This window comes from Chamaea fasciata, unplaced genomic scaffold (assembly GCF_029207755.1).
Source record: "Chamaea fasciata isolate MVZ Bird 193981 ecotype frontalis unplaced genomic scaffold, bChaFas1.0.hap1 SCAF_1, whole genome shotgun sequence".
Classification (NCBI taxonomy): Eukaryota; Metazoa; Chordata; class Aves; order Passeriformes; family Sylviidae; genus Chamaea; species Chamaea fasciata.
Window position 1 is genome coordinate 53,486,161 of NW_027094086.1, and position 27,603 is coordinate 53,513,763.

Below are 27,603 nucleotides of genomic sequence, written 5' to 3' on the forward strand. Positions count from 1 at the left end.
TTTCTGTGGTTGTGTTACTGCCATGGACAAGCTTACAGTGCTCCTTTTTAATGCAGCTGAGAACTGAGAGTGATGTGCAGGCATGCATTTTCTTGGAAGATAAAACCCTCCACTTCCATGTCAACTGTGGATCTTAACTTTTTTTTCAAGACTTCCTGATGAGGTAAGTGAAGGTCAGAAGTGAGCTGGTTTGCCGCCTTTTCCCAATGCTGTTGTGGTAGCTTCAACTGGGGAGACTGCAAGCAGTGTAACAGCCTCTTCTGTGTCTACATAGAGTCATAGGACAGTGTGGGTTGGAAGGGATCCTGAAGATCCCCTAGTCCCAATTCCACTGCTTTAGGCAGGAACACCCTCCACTAGACTAGGTTTCTCAGAGCCCCAGTGAACCTGGTCTTAAACACTTTCAGGGATGTGGCATCTACAGCTTTTCTGGGCAACTTGAGCCTGTGCCTCACCACCCTCACAGTAAAAAAAAAAATTCTTCCTAATACCCAACCTAAACCGACTCTCCGTTTGAAGCCATTTCCCTTTATCCTTTCACTACACATCCTTGTAAAAAGACCCTCTCCACCTCTCTTGCAGGGTCCCTCTGGGAACTGGGAGGCCACAATTAGGTTACCCCTGAGCCTTCTCTTTTCCAGGCTTCTGTTCCATTTCCAGAAGCTAAGATGCTGAAACTAAAGCTTTCTAGGTCAATGAGCCTTCTTAGACTGAACATTAATACAGTGCTCTGAAACATAAAGGAATCAGGGAACCTTGCCTGATACCAGGCAGTCTGGTATCTGTGTATTTTACAGGTTTAGTCTGAGACAGCAATTGTGTGATGGACAGTTCACGTGTTCAATGTTTGTCATGGTACCTGTTGCACTATAGTATTTGGCTATGTGTTCAATTTTGGCCTTTTGGAAGTGCTTGGTCACATCAGCTGATTTAAAAACAACTTTAAATCATAGATGCAAGATGGTCAGTTCTTGAGTTGAAAAGTGAGAATTAACTAAAATACATATTTTAGGAGTTCCCACAGATATCCAGACTGGTAAGTTGGTGAGTCAAAATGCAGATGCAGTCAGGGAATGCAGACAAAAGGCCATGTGTAGCACAAGGCAAGTCTGATAAGGCTAAAGCTAGTTGGAAAAATAACCATATTCAAATGGAGCCAAGTGACTACGAGGTGTATATAGAGCAGGAGTGCAAATTAAGTCTTGAGGGACTGAAGGACCAGACAGAAGCTATCAAAGGAATATTACTTGCTTCACAGTATTTTCCTTCAGCAAGCCATAGATGTTCTCTACGTCCTCTAGAGGCACAGGCGAGCAAAACCTCAAGAAGGGAAAAGGAGAACACTGGGAGTACTTTGTGGAAGAGAAAATCCTCAGGGTTTTCCCGTTCCCTGTGAAGAAGGTAGAGGGCAGTCGGATCCTTGTGGAAGAAGGACGCAGCTTCTCCAAGGCCGGCAGTTCCGCGGGCGGCGCTGCCCTTGGCCCCGAGCCACTCCTGCCTCCAGTGCCCGGGACAGGCAAGCACAGCCCCTGGAGACACCAAAACCTTCCTACAGGACATGGCTGTGCCTTTGCCCTGCAGTTTAGATGACTAGAAGAAATAAAAACACCTCTGCGACACTGCCCTTAAGCATGGAGGAAAAAAAAAAAATGGCTGTCAGTAAATCACAGCTTCTTCATGTGGAAAAACATGCCTTTCGCAAGTCTGATCATTTTAACCCCATTTCTTTAAAGGCTACAAAGACACACTCAGTTGGTCCTTTCTCTCCCCTTCCTTCACCTTTTTAAATACACTTTCCCAACAGTAGTCAAGAACTGGGGCCTGTTCTTGTTGGTAGAAATAACCAAACAAGTATACAGATCAGAAAGCAAGACTTCTCATGTCACCAGACAGCACTCCACAACACCAAAAAAACCACCCAGGTTTTGGAACTACTCTCTCTCTTGATCTCCTTTGCTGATTCATCAAGTTGGCTGACATCAACTTTATTCCAGCATGTCAGTGGCTGAAAACCATTTAAAAACTAAGGGCAATCAACATTTTTATTAGGATACTCGGCTGTCTGTGCCCCACAAGATAAATGAGTTGCATGTGATAGCAGGAGGTAGAATAATAAGGCACATGCACATTTCCAGTAGTCATGCACTGCACGCTTACTGACAACTCCAAGAGGAGGAAAATAATGAAAACCTAAACCATAGCTAAAGGTAAAAGGCATAAACAGCTGAAAGCCTTATCCGAAGATGTCTCAAGTGGTATAAACCAGGCCTTGTTCCTGTAATCAATAGCAGGGTTTGTTGCAGTGGTTTTGGCAGAGCTTGATCTCTTGCTATAAACACTCCTGGCTTCACAGCTGCACCAACTTGAAAATGAAAACTGAATCAAGGCGCAATGTTGTTTTCCAGCATAAGCTCAGAACAATGGTAATCATGTAAAGAAAAAAAAAATTGGACAAACCAGATTGGCAATTTAGACTGTTGCAGGATGGTGTCAAATGTGTCAAGTAATAGCATTAAGTACTCTCCCCTGCTTCAGCTTCCCCTTCATGTTCAACACAACTCTGAATATGACTGCTTTCATGAATGGGCCTCAAGACCAAGTTCTGGTAAGACTTCAGGCTGCTGCCTTTTTTAGCAAAAATTGCCTGAGTTGGCCTAGCTCTCCCCCCAGTTCCACACTTCATTTTCAGTAACTATATGACTTGTACAAAAACCTGTTACAAAAATATGCAAGGTGCAAATTCCATGTAAAACCCCACCACATGCCAGCTGAGACAGTCATAGTAAATATATAGAGTTTTGTGAATTAAGGTTTATCTGAAGCTATCAGAGAACAAGTGCAGAATTGAGATCAGCTCTGTTACAGAAGGCACAGGGCTGGAAACTGGAAACCCTGCTGACCTCACTGGAAGAGCTTCAAGCAGCACTCTGGATTACTCATTTCCAATCCATCCTGACTACATCAAGAACACTGACAGAAGGTGGGAGACATGAAGGAAAATACCGTACAGACAATACACAGCAATGGCACAATGCAAAACCTGTTTAATTACAGACACCATTGACTTCTCTGCGCTTCGTTTTTGTTCCTCAGTTCCCATTAACTACACAGGATGGTGGGTCAAGAGAGGTCAGGTTTTCCCTCTTTCCTCCCTTTAAAGCATCACCAACAGAACACTTCCCTGTCACAAAGTTACTCTGAACATTTTGTGCGTATTTTATAGCAAACGTAAAAAGGATTACCAAACCAACCGTTCAGATTAATAAAATAATATTCTTAGTGGTGTATTACAAAAGAAATGTGCAAGAGTTCCTCCTAAATCAAACTACAATACTTAGCATTAATGCAAATACTTGCATAAAGCACACTCTTAATAAATTTTGCCATTTTCCTGTTAAGACAGGTATCAGGAAACCTTAAGGCAAAACCCTTCTTTTTCCACAACACACACTCTTAACAGGTTCTCCCTAACATAACGCGGACACAACAGCACATCATCAATTTAAAAAAATATTTAATGCTGCCAAAAAGTATAAAAATACAATAAGAATGGCAGTACAAAACAAAATACTTCCTAATTTATTTCTTTTACATCTTTCTACATTAATACAGGCATTATAAAAACACAAGATGGCATATTATTTTGTTTTGCAAAGTAGCACACGCTGCTGGTGGTCTTCATCCCCTCGGTGCAGTTTACGCTGTAAACAGATAACTGAGGTCTTCTTGGTACTTAACAGACCTCACTTTTTGTTCCCGAAGAGGGGGGTCATGTCTCGCTTTGCATGTCAATAATTTGCAGTTTATAGCTGCAGAATATTCACAGCTCTCCAAGGCTTAGGTGTCAGTCAGTCTCGGCCTGCGACATACAACCAAAAGAAAGTCACCGATTCAGTACAGAGTACGGGGATAAAAAACATAAAAAAAAAAAAAAAAAAAAAGAAAAAAAAAGAGCTAAGAACTGACAGCGGGTTTGCAGCTCACTGTCAACACCAAACAGCTTCTCATGTGTTCCCTGGAGCAACTACTGCCTCAGAGCAAGTACTCTTGGAAAGCCGCTGCTTTTCCAGAAGGTATTTCCATGTTACAGTACAAGGCATAGCCTTGCTGGAGAGTTTCAAGTACAGGTGTCAGTCCAGCAAACCACTTCCTCACACATGTCACCACAAGCACTGCAGAAGTCTCCTTGGGCCTCAGAGGGCCTATGGCAGGCTACATCTCAAAACACATCACCTGGCACAGCTTTGGAGGCCAATCCTGCTACAGCAGCTTGACAGTAACTGTTTCTAGGAAAAAGATTTCCTGTAGTGAGAAAGACGCCCCAGCACTAAACATTTTGTTCTTAAGCAAGGCAAGGCTCTACTCCCAGAATCTACAGAAAGAGACCTTGGTGTTCACAGCACCACACCCCCAAGCTACTACAGGTAAAATGTGTCTGAGTTCTGCAAGCACTACACTGATTCATAAAGCAGCTTTCCTCCACCACTTCGGACACATTGAAAGAAGGCTTCCAGGTATTCACCCTTCCAATTTAAATAAAGACTCAGACAGAGATGCAATTTTGAACACGTTTATTTTTTGTACATAAAAATGAAAGACTGACTTAAAACTTTGGGGGCAAACAAAAAGGCCCAGGAAGACTACTGTGTGTCACGTCACCTTTAGAAATACCGTCCTCTGGCTTAAGCCACTCAGCCCTGCAGAAGACTTCCTCTTTTGTCCTTGTTAATTTAGTTTCTCATGCAGTCCTCAAGTGTCTCAGGTTTTACTATAATGCCGAACAGCAAACTAAATAATTTGGTTTACATTCATTAAACATAAAGCTAACCAGGCTTTTTCATCGCCTGCATGATCCAGTCACACATACATGCATACACATTTACGTCTCTTCCCTTTTCAGGGGGACATAAACTGATGTCAGTAAACCATATTACTCAAGGTTTAACAGAATAAGCCACGTTTCACTGGCAACATCTCACTTCCATAACAAATCCAGAGGTTTTTCCAAATTGCTATTTCACACTGAATTAAATTATTTTACTTAATACATTTCAAGGAAAATACAGATGTACCGTCACTAAGTGGACTGTCCCTGCACCAAGAACACAAATAGGAAACCTAGAGGATTAATTCCAATCTTGCAAACCCCTTGCAGTGGAGGTCCAAATGTTTGCTAGGTGTCTTTTTATGAAAACGTGCATGACTTGAACACAAGTGCTCATCTGAGAGTCCAACACTGTTTAATTAGAGATGCCCACTATGCATCAAATATTTTGACTGATGCATTTTCAGAGAGGAGGGGGAAAAACCAACAGAGTAACGTTTTGAATCAAGCCCAACCACATTTTACAAGTAGCATGGGACCAGCCAGCAGTTTGCCAGAAGTCAGGGAGGGGGAGAGGAGAGGAGTCAGAAGGCATGTCCTTCAATTTCACCCTTTAAACATTTCCTATGATAGAGGTGACTGGGATCAACAGTTCTTCATTTTGGCCCATATTTGTTCCTATTTAACATCCAAGCTGTGCAAAACTGCTGCAAATTTAAATCCTCCAGAATAACAAAGTATCACAAGGGCTTAGTGTGCAGCAAGAAAAGCAGTCCTCCAGATTTTGGGTTTTAAGGATTAGTGATGGACCAGAAAGAAGATTTTTATCCAAATTATTTCCTGGACTGTACAAAGAGACCAATCATTTGATTTTCCTTACTATTCTCATACTATCATGAACAATTCACTGTTCAAAATAGTTTTGTTCAAGGCTTGTACTGGTTCATCCTCCTTAAATTATTAACAGTTAAGACTCCCAAGGTACTTGCAATCACAGAACCAAACTTTTACAGAACAACTGCTGAATGTGCAAGTCCTGCTTTATTGCATCAAGAAGGTAATGGAGTGTGAGGTGATCTGAATTGGCTGCTCCCTGCCCTGCCCCACCCTGAACTGAGGAATGCTTACTCACAATCAAGTAAATTAAAAAGCCAGAATTTAGAAGATTGAATCAGGGAAAAAAAAGGAAATCAACTGACAACTTGACAAGCTGCAGTTAGAGCTCAGTGCCTGTAGGATACTGGTATCCCAGGAAATCCTCCTCATGCCAAAAGAAGGGCAATAAATGACAGTGTAGTATCAGTCCAAGTTTTGCCTGCACTTTTTCCTTAGCTGCTTTTAAGTATCTAGAATAAAATCTGGAATATTTCTGTTACAAAAGCATTTAAATTACATTCCATGTATTTTTCCATAACCAAAATATCTTTATAAGGCACATACATTTACACCTACTATCAATTACAGCGGATACTGAAAAACCTGCCCTCAATTTAAAGGAAAAAAAAAAAAGAATTATTTGACAGTCTTCTTGCTGGCTGAAAGTTACTGTGGTTGTAAAAATTGTGAAATGTCTTAAAATACATGAGCTGCCTGCCTGTGCTATGTCCCAGCAGTCATTTTGCTATTCAGGCTATTACACAGTTGGTCAGCAATGCCACGGAACAAATTGTCTTGTTCTACTGACGCACAACTTCGCGAACCGAGCACTCCGTGGAACTACACTTGATTTCCTCAGCCAAACCCTGCAGCATTTGTTTACTATACAAACAGCCTAGTCCAGAATAGGATCAGCTATTGCAAAATGAGAATTTTAAAGAGTAAACTGCACTTAGCTTTGTGTAGTAAATGTCAGAGTAATTGGGCCCCATGCCTCGTATGTGACTACCAAGCTTGGATGTACTGGAAGACTTTGAAGTCAATTCCTTTGAATAAGGAGCAAATAATCATCCAGCTCTTTGAATGTTTCTCAGCAGTAAATCCAAGAAGTGCTTTACAAAATGGGGGAGGGGGGTGGAAGAAAACCCCTAAGACCCCACACCGAACAGAAAACAACCAAGCTTATAAAACGGAAGGAGAAAATGTAACTTCTCTGAAGTTAACCAACAAGGCAATGCTTGAATAAATAAAATTCCCGTTTCAAAGTACAATCCAACCCTACAAATTACTAGATCCCAGCTTGAACAACAAGCTACATTCAGCCATATACCATCTCTGTATTCAAAGGTAATTTAAAGGGCAGAAAGTGGTTTGTGTTGAATTACTATTTAGAAGGTGTTACTACCCCAAGTAAACAGAAAGGGAGTGTTCAATAATTTTAAAGGGGCTGTAGCACAGATACTCCCAAAATATTAGTCATCAAGTGTTTTACTCGTCATCAAGTGTTTTACTAATATTGTGCTGGAAAACCTGAAAAGCAGTTCTAGACTTTGTGAAGCTACCAAAGTGGCTCATACAGCTGAAAACACTGGGTATGGCAGAACACTACCAACATTTCTTTTCTACTACAGCCACTCTTGGAAGTCCAACTACTATTTCCTTTGATGTGTTTCTACAACTATTACTGATGAATTAATTTTATTCTCTCTAGCAATTAAAATCTATAGACACACAAAACATTATGTTTTACAATAAATGGAATGTCAGAACTTGAACAATGTTTGCCTTCAAACAGTACCTAAAGTCTGAATACATTAATCAACAGTATGACTTTCAGTGGGGGCTAAGTTCTCAAAAGCCTTTAAAAAAAATTCCAAGTCTTACTTAAATAATGAAAACTACAAAAAATAAATAAGGAATGCAAATTAACAGAGTAGAAACTGGCATGTGCTTTATCAGACCCCTAGCTGCTCATTTCAAACTGGAGAGTCAAATATGGGGAATGGTTGCACTATTCTCTTCATGCACAAATAATAATAACATTTCGTTTCAAAATGAAATCCTTTTGGTCAGAAACCTGTACAAACTGAGCTTTTAAAAGTACAGTGAACTACAAAAAGATTAAATATGCAATTATAAAATATATTTATCCTAGATCATAAGAATATAAAATGTTTATGTTCATGTCACTAGTACATTACACATTACACATATTTAAGGATAACTTCTTTGCATTAATAATGTAAATGATACAACACTGTTTATTGCTTATGTCAGGCATGTAAATTTAAATCCAGACAGCCTTCAGTAGCTAAACCTCCATGGTTCAGCATTTGCTCAAGATCTGGTAGAACACCATTTTAAAAAGTGTATAAACAGTTGCAGCAAGTTTGTACCTGCTCATATTAAACAAAAACCATCAATTCTGTGGGGGGCAGCGGTTCATTTTTCTAAGTACCTGCAGTGGAAAGTCCTGAGATGTCGACATGAGATCAGGTTTACATAACTTCTCTATTGTATGTAACAGTCTGTACCCATTCCAGGAATAAGGAGTTTATGCCTAAAGTCACACCCCTACTCATTACCTTCCAGCAAAATTAGCTGTTGGAGCAGTCACACTTACTGTTCACTTACAAGGAATGTTCTTGAAAATACATTTTCCAGCAAGAATAAGCAACTAAAATCAGTGTACCAAACCCAATCTTAGTGAGAATAGGTTTCCAGTATAACCACCTTTTTCTTTTTCTTTCAGTCTCATTTAGCTTCTGCTTCATCTGCTGCAGCTTCTGTGCTGTGTTTGCTCTTCTATCCTCCCGCAGTCGTTTTCGGACAGAACTTTAAAAGAAAAAAAGGTGAATCTTACACTGAAGAACAGGAAAAAAGGCTATTATAATATTAAACCAAACCTCATTCCAACATTCCCATTAGTATACCCACCAATAGCATATGGCAGCAGTATTAAATCCAAACCAAGCAATCTTTTATTATGTTTTAACCACCTTGATGTAGAGAGTTTCAGATAGTGAAGCCCCACAAATACATAAATGACAGATGTAAAGATGTACATGGTACTTCATCAATGACTTTGACAGAGAACGCAATTAGTTAAATTACCTGAGCTGAGTCTTTCAGCCCTGTCTGTGCCCCATTTAGTGGCTGAGGTGTTTTGTGCAGAGGCTGCCTTTATATGCAACGCCAGGTACCACGTGCAAGTATCACTGTATTTACATAGGTACCTCCACTGCAGAGTTCACACCAGCATCAATGATAGACTGACTCGAACCCCTACTCACAGCTGCATTCAGGTTTAGTAGCACTCAGCTCAGGATGCAAACCAGAACTTGGTAAAGGACACACAATACACCCAAGTTCTGCGTGTTACACTAGCAGGATGACCTTGGAATTCCTGTCTCCAAAAGTGCCCTCACAATCTCTAAGACAGCAGAACTCCGACACAAAAACAATTTTGATTGACTTCTAACACATAACCATACCCTCACTCCTTGTGAGGGGCTCCTTTTAACATCTACAGAATTGCTGCCATTCTCTTTCAAAACACTCAAGACACAGAAAGAAACTCATTGGGGCATTTGGTGAGGCAGCTGTTATTTTGGAACTCCAGCCTATCTACACTGAACTGCTGTGTCTTGTTTGGGGCTGCAGCCCTTTGGGACAGACCCTGCCTCCTTCTGTGCACCACGTGGCTCAGCTTGGCATAGCTCTGGCCCAGTTTCTGGATCTCTGGCTATGGATCAATATTTGGCAACCCACACGTGGGAAGGGCCAGGCGACACAGTGCCTCCCAGCTGAGGCATCAGCACTCCTAAGAGAAAAGCAAATTCACCTGACACGGCTAAACCACAGGAGCCTACTCACAGCAAGCAGATTTAACATGAACAGAGGGTCATACATGGCTCCAGTAATACAATTTCAACTACTACACAGAAAGTGATACGTGATAAAACCTTTGTGTTTCTGAGGAACCGTGTAGTTTCTGAAACATAAGTTAGCACTGTATTTAAAAGTCAGTATGAAATTATGCTGGACGATTTTATGACCTCATTCACACTTCACGGTGGAGTTCACTGACAATCTGTTAAGAAAATGCTTTCCAAGTATGATGTCTAGCTGCTTCAGTTAAGAGACATTTGTTTTTCTTCTCGACTTCTGAACAGTAAAACTGTATCACAAGGAATCACTGAGGTAGTATTTTTAAAATCATTAAATAAGACAGTCAAATACCACCTGTTCTCCCTTGCTACTGCAGAAAGATCTTGAATGATTTTACAGAAAAAAAGCAGATAGTAATTCAGCCTTTTGAGAGAGTGTATCTGCCTTTTAGGAGTTTCTTTATCATGCCTACTTTTCAATGTTCCCATCTGTGATATCTTGAACTTTAGTGGACAGGTCAGTGTTTATTTTCTCCATCTGATCTTTGTTCTCCAGGCCTATGCTGTTCCCATTGTACTTCTCTGTGGTTATTTTGGCTGGGTGTGGAGGAGACTGCTCGGAACTTGGCGCTTGGTCCTCCTTAGAGAGCTCCTTCCACCGTTTCTGAAAACAAGGAGAACATATTTCAAACACTCCCCTAATATTAAAGGGTCCCCTTGCCAAGATGTCTTCCAAAAGAACAGTCACAGAAGTACATTAAAGGAGCTACCAGATCAAGAAAAAAAAATTGCTAGATGAAGAAAATAAAGCTAGGTCAAGATGTGTCTTCTCCAACAACCATCAACGATCCTTTTTGCTATTTTTCCAGGATGGTGCCACTGCAAAGGCATGAGGCCTCTACCTTCAGTGTTTGTACTGTCCACAGCAGCTCCACAAATTGGAAGTACCCTATCTTATAAAATCCTGCACTGTCAAGCACTTCCCATCTCCCTCTACCTGCTACAGGCCTGTGCAGTGCTCTTACTTTTTATGGCTTCAAAATACAACAGGACCTTGTATACAAGAACTGCCTAAAAAGAGAGAACTGGGACAATGTAACAAAGAGTTATCTATTCCAAAGTCATGGCCTACTTTTTAACCTAGTGGCCCATTAGTAGCCCAGAGATCTACTGCATCATAAAACAGTTATTCACCTTGTTTGGAAAAGTAATCTGAAATGAGATGGAAGAAAAAAAAGAAACTGGAAGTAAACCTGTTTTGCTAAATCTCCATCCTAATGGGTAACTGTCCTAATGATAAATAGTCTGAAGGACTTGCTACCACAAAATTTCATGCAGAAAAGAACCCTAGAAAGTGCACAGGAAGGAAAAGAATCAGCCCTAAAAAACAATCACTTCTTTTCTCACACAAATCAGCCGATGACTATAAAGACATAGAATACCTTGTAGGAAAAAAATCAGTTACTTTTAAAGTCTATGATCAAGTAGATGAACTGAAAATTTAATCTTCTCAAAACAAGTAATAGAGTAATTCTTGTCCATGGAATGATTTCAAGACTGCTGGTCTAAACTAAATATCAAACTCAGAGAGTGATAAAAAAAACCAGCTACTTATAAATGGACTGCTGGCAAAATGAGTTTTAACAATGAACTGACTCCTCCACTGCAAGTGAAAGTTGTGTTTGCACAGTTTACTGCCTTCCAAAATCCAAGGAGACATCAGAGATGAAGATGTTAAATGAGAGAGGCATTCAATAACTTCAGGCCCTCTCCATCACTAGCAGAGAGAAGCGAATACCTCTCATATTCTGAAGAGTACAACCATTCCTTATGGAATAAAAATGACCTAGCTGACCTTGAAAGGAGAAATATGCTTTTTGAGCACTGCCAATTGATTTTCTGCACATAATGCCTAAAGAGGCCTAAAGAGAGATGCATCAGGACAAATGCCTGCACTGCACTGCAGGAAACACTGATTCAAGGAAGATAAGCTGAACAATCATAACAAGAGAAAGAGAACAAATAAGAAGTGTGCCTTCCTAGGCATTCTCTTACTATGAATAAATAACACACTTGAACGTGACAGGCTGTGTTCTGAGTCAACAATGCTCCCTTGTATCCAGAAGTGAGAAATCCTGTGATTTAGATGGGTAAGTGTGGGAACCAGAGCTGCTCAGCTTGGAGCACAGCTTTTAAAAAAAGCAAAGCAGAAAAATATTACTGGACACAATACCTTATACCACCAGAAACAGCTCCCACAAAATGATGAGACTAAACTGCTGTAGCATTAGGACATATGGCACAGGTGTCAGACCCGCAACACACTACCTAGGTGTTGATCAGCAGTTGTGTAAAATTATTTCTTTATTTACACAGCAAGTCAAGACGCATTTGTTAAATGGAAGACTCAGACCACTACCAATACCACAAAGAAAGGAAATGTGTTTTAGTTTATCTGCTCTATTTGTGATTTTAAGAAATCAACAAAATAAAAAAGCCCTAGCATATGAAAGCAGACTTGAGTCTGTTTCAAAGCCTCTCCTCCCAGTTCTCCCTTCCACCTAGCCCCAGCCACCTAACAAAGCTATAAGCTATTATGTCTGGAAGCCACACTGATAGAACAATGAGATTTGGTCTTCTCTTTGCACCCAAAATCATTATATTTGGCCAGACTGTACTAATTGTAACACAAATTTTTAGGGCTATGAAGAAACAAGGCAACTTTACAAATAAATATTATCTGTAGCACCAGGCAACTTATCTGCTAGGAAAACAGCAAAGATCAAGAAATTCTAAAAAAGATCCTTTCTGTCTTCAAAGTGATTCTGGGCATCATTTTCCCTTTTTAGTATTGAAAACATCAACTGAACTTTTTTTTTTTTTTTTTTTTTTTTTTTTTTTACATTTGAACAGACAAATTATTTTTATATTTTATCTAAGAGGGGACATTTACACAGGGTTAAAAGCTTTGTTTGATAAAAGGCACTGAACAGATACCTTTTGATACCTCCTAGGCATCTACTGGAAAAGGCTAATTATTTAAATCCCACAAAATTATATGTTTTAAAATAATCTGGAAGTTATTTTTTATAACTGTTGCAATCTGCTGTTTAAATACATGGAGCTAAACAGTTACCTGTATAGTTGAATCCCCCATTATAAATTTTGCTCCTTCTATTACAGCCATATATGAAAATCTTAGTTGATCAGGAGTCTGGATAAGTCCCATTCGATATTTTCTCATATCCAGTAATACCTTCTTAATATCTACAGAAAATGGGTCTTTTTTCTCCATCTGTAATGCAAGTTACATTGAAAGTGTCAATGGCATATAAAAAAATAATTACAAGTAAAATTAGTCATAAAATTCAATCTAAAAATTAATTTCTCCATGTTATGCTTCTATTAGTTTATGGAAGATTAACATCTCAAATGATTTCTAATTTGTTTTTGAAGGAAAAATGCAAATCGTCTAATGAAAAGTTATTATGAACAAATCAAGGCTCATGTATTAAACAAATAAATGAGTACCCTAATATTAAGTCTTAAAATGAAGACAGTTAGATATGCTAAATTTTATTCAGCCTTGGATTTGGACTTTGAAATAGGACTATAAGAATCAGAGTTGTAAAGTAATATTTCCTACTGCTTCTGAATAGAACAGCAATTCAGACTGTCTATGACAGAAGTTTCCTTATTTAAAGTAGAACCCAAAACCTGAGCAATGCACATGCTTGTCCCCACATTACATTCACAGGGTGTTTTTGAAGCACATTTGCATCAAAATATAACCCTATGTTTTTCAAAATGCATAAAACCAAAAAAAACCTGAAATTAAAAACCCAACAAAAAGTTGAGAGGATCTAACCAAATCAGAAAATACATCTCTTGTAATTTAATTGAAATCCTATTTCAGTTAAAATCTGTGCTGTTCTTTTCACTATTACCAAGCACAAAGAGAAAACTCTGTGCCTGGTCTTTCAAGTCCAACAAAAAATTTAATTTATTTAAAATATTATTTAACATTCAAGATTCACTCATGTCATGAGCAATTATAGACATGCAGTTCACTAAGTAAGCCAAAAATCTATATATCCATGTGGCACTGGAACTGGCTACCAAGCCCTACTACCCAGAGGGCTGCACAGCCGGGGAAATTCTGCACCACCCTCCATTACACACTGCAGGGGAGTCAGGGGCAAGCCTGAGTTCTCATCCTAGTTCAGGTAACAATAAAAGATTTTCTGCATGCTTAAGAAAAGGACTCTGGAGAAAAAGACATAGATTCCATCATCTTAATATACATTTACAAGCTTTTTTCATGTGAAAAAAACCAACCAATCCTCAACTTTTTCTAAGCACATCATACATAAAATGAAAAGCACGTTTACAATTTACTTTCCAGGAAGCTTTGAGAATATATTATAGTCCTGGGGTACTTCAAGAGGGATCTGTAAATGCATTTCAAGCACTGTGCTTTTGCCATCAAAATATGTGAAGAAAAAAAAGGAGCATAATGTCTTAATTTAAGTTTCCACTGGAATGTCATTAACTTCAATGTTTTTTAAAGCCTTCTGACCGAAAAGCCCTTATTAGGAAAGTTGGCAGGGTGTCAGTAGAAGGGAAGGGGTGACAGAGAAAATGCAAACACTTACCAGAACAAGACAAGTATCTACTAATGAAAACGTGCCGGAGCGTCCTATTCCCGCACTGCAGTGAACTACTGCAGGTCCGTGCTCCGGACTCAGTGAACCAGATTCTCTGACTTTAAACAGGAAGTTCAGGAATGAAGCTGGGGATTCAGGAACTCCAAAGTCTGGCCATGTAGTATAATGAAAATGAGAGATCATCCTGGACTCCCCACTCTAGAAGTGAAAACAAACACTAGAACTAGAAAGCATTCCTCTTTGGCTCAGTTCGCGCCCATTTCCCCAGCCTCAATCAACAGCTATTTTCTACTTTATACCTCCCATTAAGATAAACAACCCAGTAACTTGCTTCAAGCTGGATGACAACCCACCGTGCACACTGAAGCAGTTTTATCTGAGTATTTTTCCTTTGCAATTACTACCACACATGGTTTTTTCCTTCTTCTCAAACTTCCAATACTGTGTTTGGTTTCCTTTACTACTTACTCCCCAAACTATTTTTCTTTGTCTACCAATAATGCAGTTCAATGGCTGACAGCAGTTACTAGACAGCTAGAATTAACATGACTGAAAAAATCCATGTCAGCATTGTACACACTCTGCATTCTTCCTTAGAGCAAGTTCTAATGCCAAAAGGTATTACATCTCCTTTATACTAACCACATTACTGAGTGGAGCAGGAAGCGCTCCTTCCTGGAAAAGGCTATAAAACCCATAGAGCAGGATGTCTAGCAATACTTCTGCTGGATATCTTTTATCTTTTTGGGGTAGAAAAGGAGGATTCCAAAATCATCCAGCTGCTTTAGAACCGCTCTGTTAGCGCTCTCTCCTAACACAACCAACTAACCTCAAGTACTGAAATGACAGCGAGAGAGTATGTATATGAAATTTGGATCATATTTTTATGGAACTCACTTCAGACCTGCTGTCAAACACCACTCCTTGCCATGGTGATTCTGAGACAACACAAACCCCGATTTTAGCTCAGGAATTTTAGAAATATTCTGGGGGTTTTTTATACTTTATTAATTCAGTTATTTAATTTTTAATTAATTCAGACATAATTTATTATTTCAGTTATTTTTCACATAGACTGAAACCTACATAAACCTTGGCAAAGTTTGAACACAAAAGGACTTAAGATCAATGTATGCCAGAAAAGCTATTTTTCTTCTTCAGCAACAGTAAAATAGAGCCACAAAATTAAAACAAATTCTACTGTTCTTCATCTCCTCAGTCTAGTTTCACAAAGGAATTTCGTAAGTTGTCTCTCATAAGAAGTAGAAACAAAAGAATCCATTTCAGGGTTTCTGCAGTAACAAAAATAGTCTCCCAACTTGTCTTTTGTCATCAATGCCTGATACTGCAAGACTGCCAATACTTTCACAGAAAAGAGTGGATATTAGAATGACTCCAGTCACTCTCAGATGCACAGTTATCACCCAGAAATATTTTGTCTTTTGGCTAGGTGCACAACAAGGACAACAAAGTGTGATCTACAAAACTGGGAAAAAGAAGTTTGTGTTAAGATTTCATAGGGGAAAAAAGGAGTATCAGGCCCTGAATTGTGTAAATATACCGGGACTTTCCTTTATCTGGAGCAAAGCATTAAAGAGTTAGCATTAGCTTTCTACTGCTCTTCTGCACCTGGTTTTTCAAAGTAGCAAGTTAATTCACACATGAACTGAATGACCTGTGTGTTTAAAAACCATGAAGGAGACACATTTTTCATAAGAAATCGGGAAGTAACACTTAAGCAACTTCCTCTAATTCTAAGAAAAATAATTCATCACTTCAGAAACAAAATTAAGAAGAAAACTGGAGAGGTGAGCTAAATGCACATGCTAAGTAAAGGTTGAAGTTGCTTCTTGTGAACCTACACCGTCTTTGTAGGTGGTAATTGATACTATTACAAGATTCTGAAAGAACATTCCAGATGAAACTACCTTTTACACCTCAAGAAGGCAAAAATGCCTTTTTTTTGTAATTTGATTTTTGTCACCTCAAAAGAGGTGACCTGTGGGGTTTGTTGGTGTGGGCTTTTGTTTGGTTGGGAAGTTCTTTTGTGTGGGGTTTTTTTTTTACCCCAATCCCATCCATAACAAGCACTGGCATCTTCTTCCTAAAGAAAAAAAACAAAGTATGGCTAAGAGTCACCCTATTTATACACTAATCTGAAATAGGTGTTTCTAAAAGAGAGGTGGAACTGTGCTGCTGTACATGTCACTCTGCTCTAACCCATAGAATTACATTTTTCTTTCCTTTCTTGTATGAAGGCTTTATCCATCCCATGATTTTCCATCCCTTCAGCTGATTATAAAAATACCTAGTCCCTTCACCTCTCTACAAGAGTCCCACTGCGAGGCACTGGAACCAGCTGGTCATCTTTGAATTTGCAGTCTCTAATCCTACAGCCAAATCCCATTTGAGTATTTCAAACCTCCCACGTTGCTCTCTTAAACAGAATGGTTCTTTCAAGTGGTGCTTGGCAGCCAAGCTGTAGAGCTGAAACACTGCCTTTGTGAGGATCTGTACCACCCTTTCCTAAACAACTCCCAGTCACTGAGCCATGCAGCACTTACATGAAGTGACGTGGGACTGTTACGAGAAGAGGTCTGGCTTTTGGTTCACAGCTGTTGGACGAAAATTCCAATTTAAATAACAACTAATTTAATTTGAAGTGTTACCAGGAAACTAGCTAATCTTTTAAAATAAAAACCCTTGCATTTCAAGACTCAGGCAGCAATATAAAATTTTATATGTTATACACAAGGGACATATTTCTGCATGGTAACTGAAAACCAGCTTGCTCTATGGTAACCACAACACAATTTTCCAAGATTTATTCCCTAAGACTAGCTACCAAAAAAAAAAAAAAAAAATTCCTTGAATGATCATGGGACAACACTTAAACAACTTTTTTTTTTTTTTTTTAATTACTCAAACTGTGGAAGTTTTACAAACTACCGGGATAAGCTTTCCATGAATAACCGAAATAGCTAAACCTGAATTTATAAAGCTGCCACCACACCGCACAGCTCTGCACTGACTGCTGGAAACACCAACAGTATGATCAAAGGAAAATCAAAGCACAAGCTCCAAGTTACAGAGATTCACACGAGGACTTGAGCAGAAAAGGAGTATCTCATTAGATTTAACTTCCAGCAAAACAAGCCTTGCCATAACCATCTTACAGTGACTATCCAATCACTCACAACAAAAAGGAGCAAAAATCTTAAGAGTAACTTCAAGTTGTTCAGTTACCTGAGAGTCTGAACATGAATAAAGCACTATCAAAATGCTCAAATATTAAGTTGGCGCCTTCAGGATCAAATAAAAGAGGGGAAGGCAAAAAAATGCTGGTCTGTCAAGTTTCACAAACTCCTCATAAAATCCATAATCAAAGTGCTACTGAAATGGTCAAACATATGAAGACATAACACACCTACAGCCCTACAGTGGTCCCGTATTTAGTGAACATGCCTCAAGTTCATTAACAACTACTTTGATCATATAATAATGAAAAGGCATGCTATAATGGCAATATTCTACAAACTGAAATTCAAAATCATAAATCAGCTTCTACCAGAGCCTCCTCTATTTGCTCATTCATGATGGCCAAAATGTTTTCCAAGATTTAAATAAAAATGGCCTTGAGGATAAGGGGGCCAAATAATCATCACAAACATTCTGGTTCATCCACAGGATCAGCTAGTGAGGGCCACTAAGCAGTCTTGTATTACCTTAATCCGACAGTCACAGCCACACAGAAGCTTGGTACTAAATTGAGAATCCATTTTACTAATGGGTTTTTCCAAATATTTGCTATTTGTGGAGGACTCAAGATTCTGCTTGGGATTTATTAATGGTCCTTATTCTGAAGTATCACACCACCAGTGTCACATCACATTTAGTTCATTTCTCCTACTCCTTTCTCCCCCAACAAGTATTTTCTTTGCAAACCTCTCCTTCTACTGCTGTATTCTTACTTCCAGAAACCCAGTCTGAGATACACTCAGAAAGGTTCCTTCTGCAGTTTCAAATTCCACTGCTCCATTTCCTCATCCCAGCAACCCCTGGTTTCCCTGATGATCTGATGGTCATTTGACCTTGCACAGCTTGTCTGAATTCCTCAGTACCTGTTTTGCTTATAAGCATTCTTTATGTGTCAAATACTGTATTTTTCTCAGGATATGTGGGTTGCCACACCAGAAATTACCGAAAACAAAGTTTTCTTTCTCTAAAGACCAATACATAAAGTTGTGACATTAAGGAAAAAAAGAAAAAAAGCTGAAAGCTTTACAGTGAAGAATAATATAAAAATACATATTCAACACAAGGTGGAGTCTTTCCCAAGCTAGATGTCAAGGTCTAACAATTCTCCTGCAACACTGTCACAAAAAGGTTATTTGATAGATTTAACAACAGGCTCTCAGACACCTCGCTATCACTTCTCCAATAAGCTGGGAGATTTTGCTTCAAATCACAGCCATTCAACAGCTTCACACATAAACGATTACAAAATTTTAACATGAGCACGCTATCTTCCTTTTACCCTTATTTTCCAAGAGGCATTGGTTGGTGGAAGCCTTCACAGTAAGTCTCCATTAAGGAACAGTTCTGAACCTGAGCTATTACAGTAGAAAGCAGCACTCAACTTTGAGAAGAGCTGACAACTGACACCACCAAACCCATGGAGGATACAAAATGAACCATGGTGGAAAAGCAGTTTCAAATGCATGTATTCTAAAATGCAGACTAGGTCTGGCAAAAAGAAAAAGGAAATTCTAAAATAATCACCATCAAAACAAAGAACATTAGGATTTTTTTCAAAACTTTGGAAAGATACCAATTAACCCCATTTTCTCTCCAAAGCTTTACTGGACTCTGCTAGCCCCAAGAACAAAATTTTCTTCCTGTAACAGATATTTAGAAAAAAAACATCAAACCAACAAATGTCTTGATATAATCCTGAAAGTGAACAGCTCCCAAACCCACCTGTATTTCTAAAGTAATCTTTAACAAAAGCAACAACGAAACCAACCAAATACTCAGAGGTTGTTTCATTGGTAACAACATAAACAAACTTTACTCCTCACTTTACTCTTCACATACCAGTATTTTGTTAATGTCTTAATGAGATTTGCTGCAGTAAGACAAACTTACTTGAGCTCAGAATGGTTGCGCTATAAAGACAACCTTGGTTCTCTCTGTTTTCAAGGAAATACTAAAATTTAAGTATTCTTGGCATTCAGAGTATATTTTGTTCATGAGTCATCCTATATTCCAGGCATTGAGTGGCTAAAGTCTTACACTCTGCCTCCACCAAAGGCCCCTCCAGAAAAACTTACATAAACACAGTTAAGCTCACATTTCAAGTTACTGTGAATATTCAGTTCCCACAAGTTTAATGGTATAATTATCAAATTCTTACAAAAGGTTGCATAGAACATTGACAGCGTTAGACTAGAAACTATGCACCTTTTTTTGCTTGAGTAACGAAGTATGTTTTGCTTCTTCTACAAAAATTACGCTTTAGAGTTAATATTCATGGAGCCTCACCAGAGTGCTAGAGAGATAAAACAAAAATTCATTACAGAAAGATTGGTGAGTATTTGTGAAACTGATTTATCTGACTGTTCTGGGTTTGCTGTCTTAAACCATGACAATGACACACAAGAAACTGTACAGTGATGACAGGCCTGCACTGCTGGTCCAAAACAAACCCAGAAATTTAAGTGCTCAATAGCTCCAACTCCAAAGTCTTCTACAGTATACATTGTGCTGTTCCTTTAGGCATTTCTGCATTTTGCAGTTAATGTTATGTTCAAACGTATACATTTAAAGAAAACTGCATCCTTTGGAAATAGGAAGCTTAAAAGTAAGAGCCAAACTTACTGTTTGTCTTATCAGACAAACAATTCCATGAAGAAGCCGTTTTGGTAGCTAGGACAACTTGCCTCAGCTTTCCAAAAGGAAGAGTTGTTCTTTGTCAAGCACTAGCTGGCCACCATAACTCTTCTTTCTTTTGCCTTTGCTGTCAATAAACAAACTACTAAAGAGAAATTCTTCAGGTCAGCAGGACAACATTTCATAAAGCTCTTCTAACATGGAGAAGACCAAGGAACAACATACCAAATTTTATACTGTTCATCCCATGAGGGAGGTTATGAATTAACCAATACTATCTCAGAATACCATCGATAGTTATTAGAAATTCAAGTATTTGGAACAAATATATCAATAGTTGTATAAAACAACATGCAGAACATCTTCAAGCTTTCCTTTCCCAAATTCTCTGACAAAGACAACCTCGAAAACTTGCCATACTAGCACTTTCAATTAATATAAGGCAAGATTTATAGGGAGAGAGAATATCTTACAAGACATAGCTGGAACAAACAGACAAGCTCTTCAATCCTGTCTTCCACTCTGAAACAGAAGCAGCAAATTCCAACCCAAGCTCAGGCCAGGAACATTTTTTTTGAGCTTAACTTGGTTAAATTGTCAAAGTGCTTAATTTTTTAAGAGGAAAGGATGGTTGGTCCTGTGGAGCAAGAGGGGAGGTAAGCAAGAGGAGATAAAGTTACCTATCTACAGGTGGTAAACACCCCTCCACCCACAAACTTAAGACAGCTGGACTAAATTACATGGAAAACTCAAGTTCCACCAAAAAAAAATCAGTAATTACTCAGTCAGGTTTCTGATATTCAAAGGAAATCAGAATTTTCCACTCTTGTGCTCCTCCCTTTAAGTTAATTCTTACATCTCCTCTTAAAACGACCACTACCATCATTTAGAATTCAGCATGTTAAGGTACTGCCAAATGGAAACTACAAGTATACAAATGCTAAAGATGTTATCTCTCGTAATATATAGATTGAGGTCTAAATCACTTGCCTATTTCCACACAAACATCTTCAACATTCTCAGAAGCAAAGTGCATTAAAATTTCCAGTGCCAAAGCTCACTCAAACCTGAAGTGACATCACAGTAAGTGGTTCTCATGACTCCCTTAAGCCCATGAATAGGAGCTGCACAGACTGAGAAAAGCTTACGTTGGTATTTTCTAACTGCAGTAGGTGCACCGTGTAATAGGATTTGACGTCTTCAGACACTAGTCTCACACGGAAACCTGTTTCACTGTATGTCATAACTTCCTCTTCTTTTGTTGGCCAGTATTGTGCACACTTCACCTAATGGATTTTTTTTTAAGAGAAACGAAAAGAAGGGGAAAAATAAAAAGAAAAACCTTGTTAAATATCATAGTATCTTGGGCTTTGCATGCGCAGATTCTGAGTCCACATTGTTCAATACAGTAGACTCGAGTACCTGTTCCCACTTGGAGGAATTCTTGAATTTCATAATGTTTACAGCCAAGTTACTACAACTGTTTCCGTGGCTATTATGCATTCCAGCTTTATGTGTTTATACTTGCTTTCATCCCATGGCTAACATGTTTTGAGATACATCTTAAGCCTTTCCTTTCCCACCTCCAGTTCTCTACAGGGAACTGAGAGCTCTGCTCAGCTATTTCAGCATTTCCCCGCTTGGTTTCTGACTCGCACACCTGCACAATTACAGAAGTCATCTATCTCACCCAGTTCTACCCAGAATACTGGAAGGTTCTAGTGAAACTAAAGAATGAGCTAACAAACCAATGCAACCTTATTCTTTGTCCTGTATTCTTCTTGCTCTGCACTCAAACTTTCTGTAGGAAAGTTTTTGCACAAGTGAACAGATGACTTTTTAACAGACTGGTCCATTTTCTTTTTTTCCACTAATCCGCATTGAATAAAAAACATAAACCTCAAATGACATGCATTTATAACAAAAATCTGCAATGCTTTTAGGCACAGTAGCAGAAAAATTACATCATAACAGAAGATTTGTATGTTCTGCACGTATGCCACTGGTTTTAAAGAATCAAAAATAACTAGATCGATTCAACAGTTCTTGGGCAGTAGTCTGCCTTCATTGTTACAGCTAACATCTCTACATAAACAGACACAGTACTCTGTTACAGTTAGAAGAAATATCTAAAGACAGTTGTTTTCCCACCTTCCATTTTGTCCCAGGAACACCTTGCACTGCTTCTACTCCTCACCAGTTCTATCTGCACGTGCTTTCTAAGAATCTTACTTTCACCTTTCTGGATGTATGTTTGTTAGATACTCTTTTCACCACACTGAACTGTATGTCTCAGCTCCCTCACTTCACTGTTATATTAAATACACACTATACTGCACACCAGTGAGAACATCTGCTAGTTCTTCTAATGTAACAATCAGACATTGCTCAACTGTATTAAAATAGTGTGGCTTTTTTTATAACCTTAGGCCTAATGTCACTTACCGATTCTTTTTCAACAATCCTGTTCAGCATGACAACTGCTTTGGTTTGTTGTTGCCACACCATTAGCCAAAAATGACAACATGTATTAGGCAGTGGACCCTGTGTAGTAAAAAATACAAAAACAGGCATGAGAATATATAGGCAAAGCAGTGTTTGAGCACAGTTAATAGTTCACTGTGGGAAACAGGAAAAAGTCTTCCTCTTAAGTTTAAACAAATTATTAATAGAATGACAGAAATGAGAGCAGCCACACTGCACAGATCATTCCAGGACTTAAAAGGACTGGTGTTTTTTTAAGGAAAAAAAAAACAAACCCACAAACACAACCAAACAACAAAACAGTAAGAACTCAGGGAAGGGATACTTTGGTTTAAGCATCAATACTATTGTGCTGTTAGAAGAAAAGCTACTGCAGGCATGCTCAGAAGGTACAAGATGGAGGTTGAAGTATTGCTGTAACCTATTTACAGAACAACTGAAGAGCAAGAAATATTTGAGAAGCTTCATATGCAGTAAGTTACTCATACTTCAACATCCCCTTTAGCTTTTCTTAACACATAAAATAATCTGTTTGCAACTACATCACACTGGCAGTTAACACAAGATACCTGTAATTCATGGAGACAAGAAACAATCCAAATACAAATTACAACTGTACAAATCCCCCTCCCTAGATTCTCAATCCCCATAATAACTAGTAATTGTACTACTTACCTGTGTTAAAATATAATATCTCTGGGCTTCTTCTATGACCACTAGGCTGGCATTGATATAGTCATTCTCGGTGTTCTGGAGTTTTACACGACTGTGATCATCTAAAATTCAAAGCAAATGAAGAATGAATGATGCATCCATCTCCATGAATACTCTCTAACAGGAAAGTTTAGGTCTGACAAGCAACTGGAACTAAATTCTGCTGTATGACCGAAACAGTAAATTACAAATGTAAGTGAAACTAATTTCTCACATCATTGATAACTGTTCCATTCTCCCCTCAGCATTCCATCAGAGTCATTTCAAGCAGCTATTAATAGATGCTGCCCAGAAAACTGGAATACCTATTAAAAAAAAAAAACAACCCAACCAAACACAATAACCCTCCCACACAAGCCTAAAGGTCCTGACAGTCATCCCTTAACAGCTGCATTTTTATAATACAACACACCACAACTCACACCAGACAACACTGTCCTATCACACCAGATCACTCCACTGCATTATTTCCTAAGTTCAAAATTCCAAGGTTTTTGTTGAACTGAAGCTTCAAAGGTTGACATAGAATCATAAAGTTAAGCTCACACAGCTAAAAAAACCCCAATAAAATATACTTGCGGTAATTTGAGCCAGGCTTTGACCAATTTCATTTTCCCTGTAAGCTACTGTCTAATATTATACTATAAAAATACTAAAAAGGCACATGCAAAACCAAAAATATTCAACAAATCATCCAATTAAATGAAGCCTAATGTAACTACATGGTTTCATCTCAACTATGCAAGCAAGACTGACGATTCCCCTTTTATGGCAGAGGCAAGCAAAAGATTCTGTTTAAAATTCTACCATTAATATGAGAAAGATTATCATACTGTCAAACTAAAAAACTGCAAAATAAAAAGTCATTGTGGTTGTTCTTAGAACCTTTTAGTATCTGATTTATGAACCTCTAGGAGACATTTTAGTAATCAGACTTGTTCACAGTAAATAATCCTTAAGTCATTTCTCAGTCACTGTATTAAAGAAACAGCACTTTCAGTTTAAAATTTGTACACAACTACATGCCAGAAAATGAGATTCAACTGACTGTAAACCTTCTGAAGCTCAACACCTAGCTGAGAGTAAATAAAAAATAGCACACTGAAATTAATTTGAGCAACTTCAACATATTTCAGGAAGAGATGGAAGACTCCATAAGGAAACTGACAGCAGAGTGAATTACAATGCAATACCAGTTTTAAAAAGAAAATTCACCTTGTCTAATCCACAAAACTCAATCAGGGCCCAGACTGCTGTTAAAATGCCAGCCTATCCATCCTTGCACCAAAAGGGTCACTTCCTTTAGGCAAACACTTTAGGAAACACACGAAGCCATGAGCCTTGACATTAGTATCAAGTTCAGCACAGCTACAATAGCTGAACTCACAGCCAGCCTGTGCAGCACAAGGCTTATCTCAGAAATCCATAAATATAAACATGGATAGGCAAAAAGCTGATGGCAATCAAAAAACAGTTACTGAATTAGACTCTTGTTCTACAGACTGCTTGTATGATTGAAGACGAATACTTTCCATGTGTTTAGAAACCTAGGAAAATTACATTTACTAGGTCTTGATCTGCCTTTACATTCTCCCTCGTCTATCTGCTATTGGCAACTGCTGAAGAAGATTTTGCTGGATTCAAACAAAGAAGTCAACAGTGAAGTAGAACTGTTCTGCTGCTGCTGAAGCACTCAAATTTGGGGTTGTTGCCCCACCTCCCTTAGCTTCTAGTTTTTATATGCAGTCACATACGAACATGCAGAGTACAGAAAAATGCTGGAAATTTATTTTTGATATAAAAGCATGAGAAATAAACTGCATTAGTCTGTTTTCATTAGCACTCCAGTTGTAAGGCAACCCCATCTTAACTTTCAGGAGTCTTAAAAGATTTATGATATCCCTGTGTGAAGAAAAAAAACAAAAAAAACCAAAAAAACCCCAAAGTCGAGACATAGCAAAATTAAGACACGTGTGCATTTGAAAGTAAAATATATCTCTTTGTATTATTTTACCGGGCTAGGAAAGCATTACTTTTTCCTTTCATGTATCACTTTATCTGAAATGTTTCTACTGGAAAGCAACCAAGAGCTCTGTAAATATTACATGTCATTTGCCAACAGGAAAAACTGAAGATCTTGTTATAGTAAATCACACATACCGGTCCCAGTGTTCTCGGAAAGGTGACGCAAGCCAGTGCTGTTAACAGTTTAATCACCCGGCAGCAGCTGCTCGACTGCTGCCAGGGGCACACAACTGCAGCCTCCAAGGAGCTTTCCTAATTTAATCCTTGCATTCTCACATTCATTTTTTCCCTTCTTAGAAATTCTGCTCTGTAAACATGACAAATGAAGTTCTGCACGTTGTTTTTTTTTTTAAGTCCCTTTAACAACTAATTCTGTGCACAGATAGCCTCCCTCTCCCTCCTCAACCAAAACAGAGGAGATCCTGTGAGTACTCTGGCAGACAGTCCATGGGACAAAAAAAACCCACTGGAACATATTGATTTCCCTTCCTTCAAGGGATGAGGTTCTTAAAGGACACAATGACCTAGAAACCTCATTCAAACCCTGGCTTGCTCTTCTGAATTAACTGAAGCAAGCCAACTTCTGACAGTGAGTTAGCTGTAATGTATTTCCCGTATGTATATAATTTCCAGTTACAAAGTACTTAGATTTATATGAATGATAAAGCTATCTTTAAGATAAGATTTATCTTATGTGTTGCCATGCCCACAGCAGCTAAAATACAGTACTCATTTTCTGAAGCACTAATTCCCCTATTTCGACAAACTATGCAGCCTGAAAAGGAAGTGGAAACCTTAAAAATTATTTTCATTTTGGCTCCTGAGAAAAAACACTCCCAGAACGACCCTGCCAGAGGTACGCAAACTCTGATTACCCACTACCAGTGAAACCCTGTCCCACTGACAGTACTTCCCATATAATGCCAAGACTTCACAATGCTCATCAAGCTGCTCACCCCCTGCTTGACAGAAAACGACAGATCCAGTTAAAACCAAGATACAAAATGTCTGGCATTTTACATCATGCAGTTCTTGCAGTTGGTTAATTAAAGGTTTTCATTATAGAACAACTGTGAAACAACTGTATAACTTCAACATTATTTTTTTATCCAAGAGATGTCTCTGGTCCCCCAAATATAGAGCTATTAACAACAGAGGAAGGAGAAATGCTACTTAGTGGATTAAAGAAAGTCATAAATAAAACATGCAGCCACAAGCCATCCCAGTGACCCTGCCTGACCTTTCCCGCCTACCAACAAATCCCCTCCATTTCACTAATCTAAAACTAGTCTTTCCGAGCTGCTAAATTATTCAAATTGCAATACTCTGTCACTAGACTTACAGTCTCAAGTCTCAGAGGTAGCCTAAGGCAAAGGAAAGGCAAAATGACTTTTCCTAACCAGCCTGTCACTGGTGATACACAATGAATGCCATCATATCAGTCATGGCCTGGCTCCCCACTGAAATGTATTCATACCGAAATATACGTGGCACTGCTGCACAGCATCCTTACACTTGTGAGCAGGACTACTGAAAAAAAAACCATAAGGCACATTAAAGTTTAGATCAGCATGTGCTACAAAATTCCCCTCTTCCCCAACCTCAAAGGAAGAAGTATCTCCAAACTCAACAGCAGGTTGAATTCATTTCACAATGTTTCACGTGGTAAGAAGTTTTAGAGAACATAATGTCATAAAAATCATCACTGTCAGCTTCTAATATGGACAAGAAATGCAGCAGGCTTATTTTGGGCTGTACATCTCCCTGTTCTCAGCACACACACTTGAAGCACAGGACAGAACGAGAACATTCCTGCAGTGATAATTAATCAGCACCATGTGTAAAACCATTCAAATCAGCTCCAACTCTGTTCCCTGTAAAACAAAAACTCTTCATGTTCCTCTCCTGTACTCTGTGCCAACTGTAAGCCTATGGTTGAAAGATCTGAACCAAAATCTGCTCAAGGCCACAGGAAGGAAACATGAGAAATCACTACCTTGTGAGATCTTCCAAAAGCAACATGATTTCTCAGCAAAAATGTTCAGATGACCCAGGTTCCCGAGCCACACACAGTACCACAAAGGAAGGCTGACAAGAAAACTGCATAAACCCCCATACACTCTTCAAAAACAAAAGGCAAAAAAAAAAAATCCTGCCAGTCTTGCTGAGGGGATTTCCTTCTTGCCTGTAAATCTGGGAACTCAGCTCTAAAGGTGTTTACAGTCAATCT

General features: G+C 38.7%; 1 protein-coding gene across 2 annotated transcripts in view; it reads right to left on the reverse strand.

The window, feature by feature from the left end:
- Positions 1 to 3,497: 3,497 nt before the first annotated feature.
- The window catches only part of PTPN2 (protein tyrosine phosphatase non-receptor type 2), a 30,496-nt gene continuing 6,390 nt past the window's right edge, over positions 3,498 to 27,603 (reverse strand). The window contains exons 3-10 of one of the 2 annotated variants that reach the window (XM_066183908.1): positions 23,310 to 23,410; positions 22,596 to 22,694; positions 21,299 to 21,436; positions 14,247 to 14,456; positions 12,728 to 12,886; positions 10,065 to 10,255; positions 8,435 to 8,536; positions 3,498 to 3,859 (exon numbers count right to left, since the gene is read on the reverse strand). In XM_066183908.1, coding sequence (XP_066040005.1) covers positions 3,838 to 3,859; positions 8,435 to 8,536; positions 10,065 to 10,255; positions 12,728 to 12,886; positions 14,247 to 14,456; positions 21,299 to 21,436; positions 22,596 to 22,694; positions 23,310 to 23,410 — 1,022 coding nt within the window. In that variant the 3' untranslated portion in view covers positions 3,498 to 3,837. Of the gene's footprint in view, positions 3,860 to 4,554; positions 8,537 to 10,064; positions 10,256 to 12,727; positions 12,887 to 14,246; positions 14,457 to 21,298; positions 21,437 to 22,595; positions 22,695 to 23,309; positions 23,411 to 27,603 lie in introns of those variants that run through there. The other variant, XM_066183918.1, reaches the window with a different exon arrangement.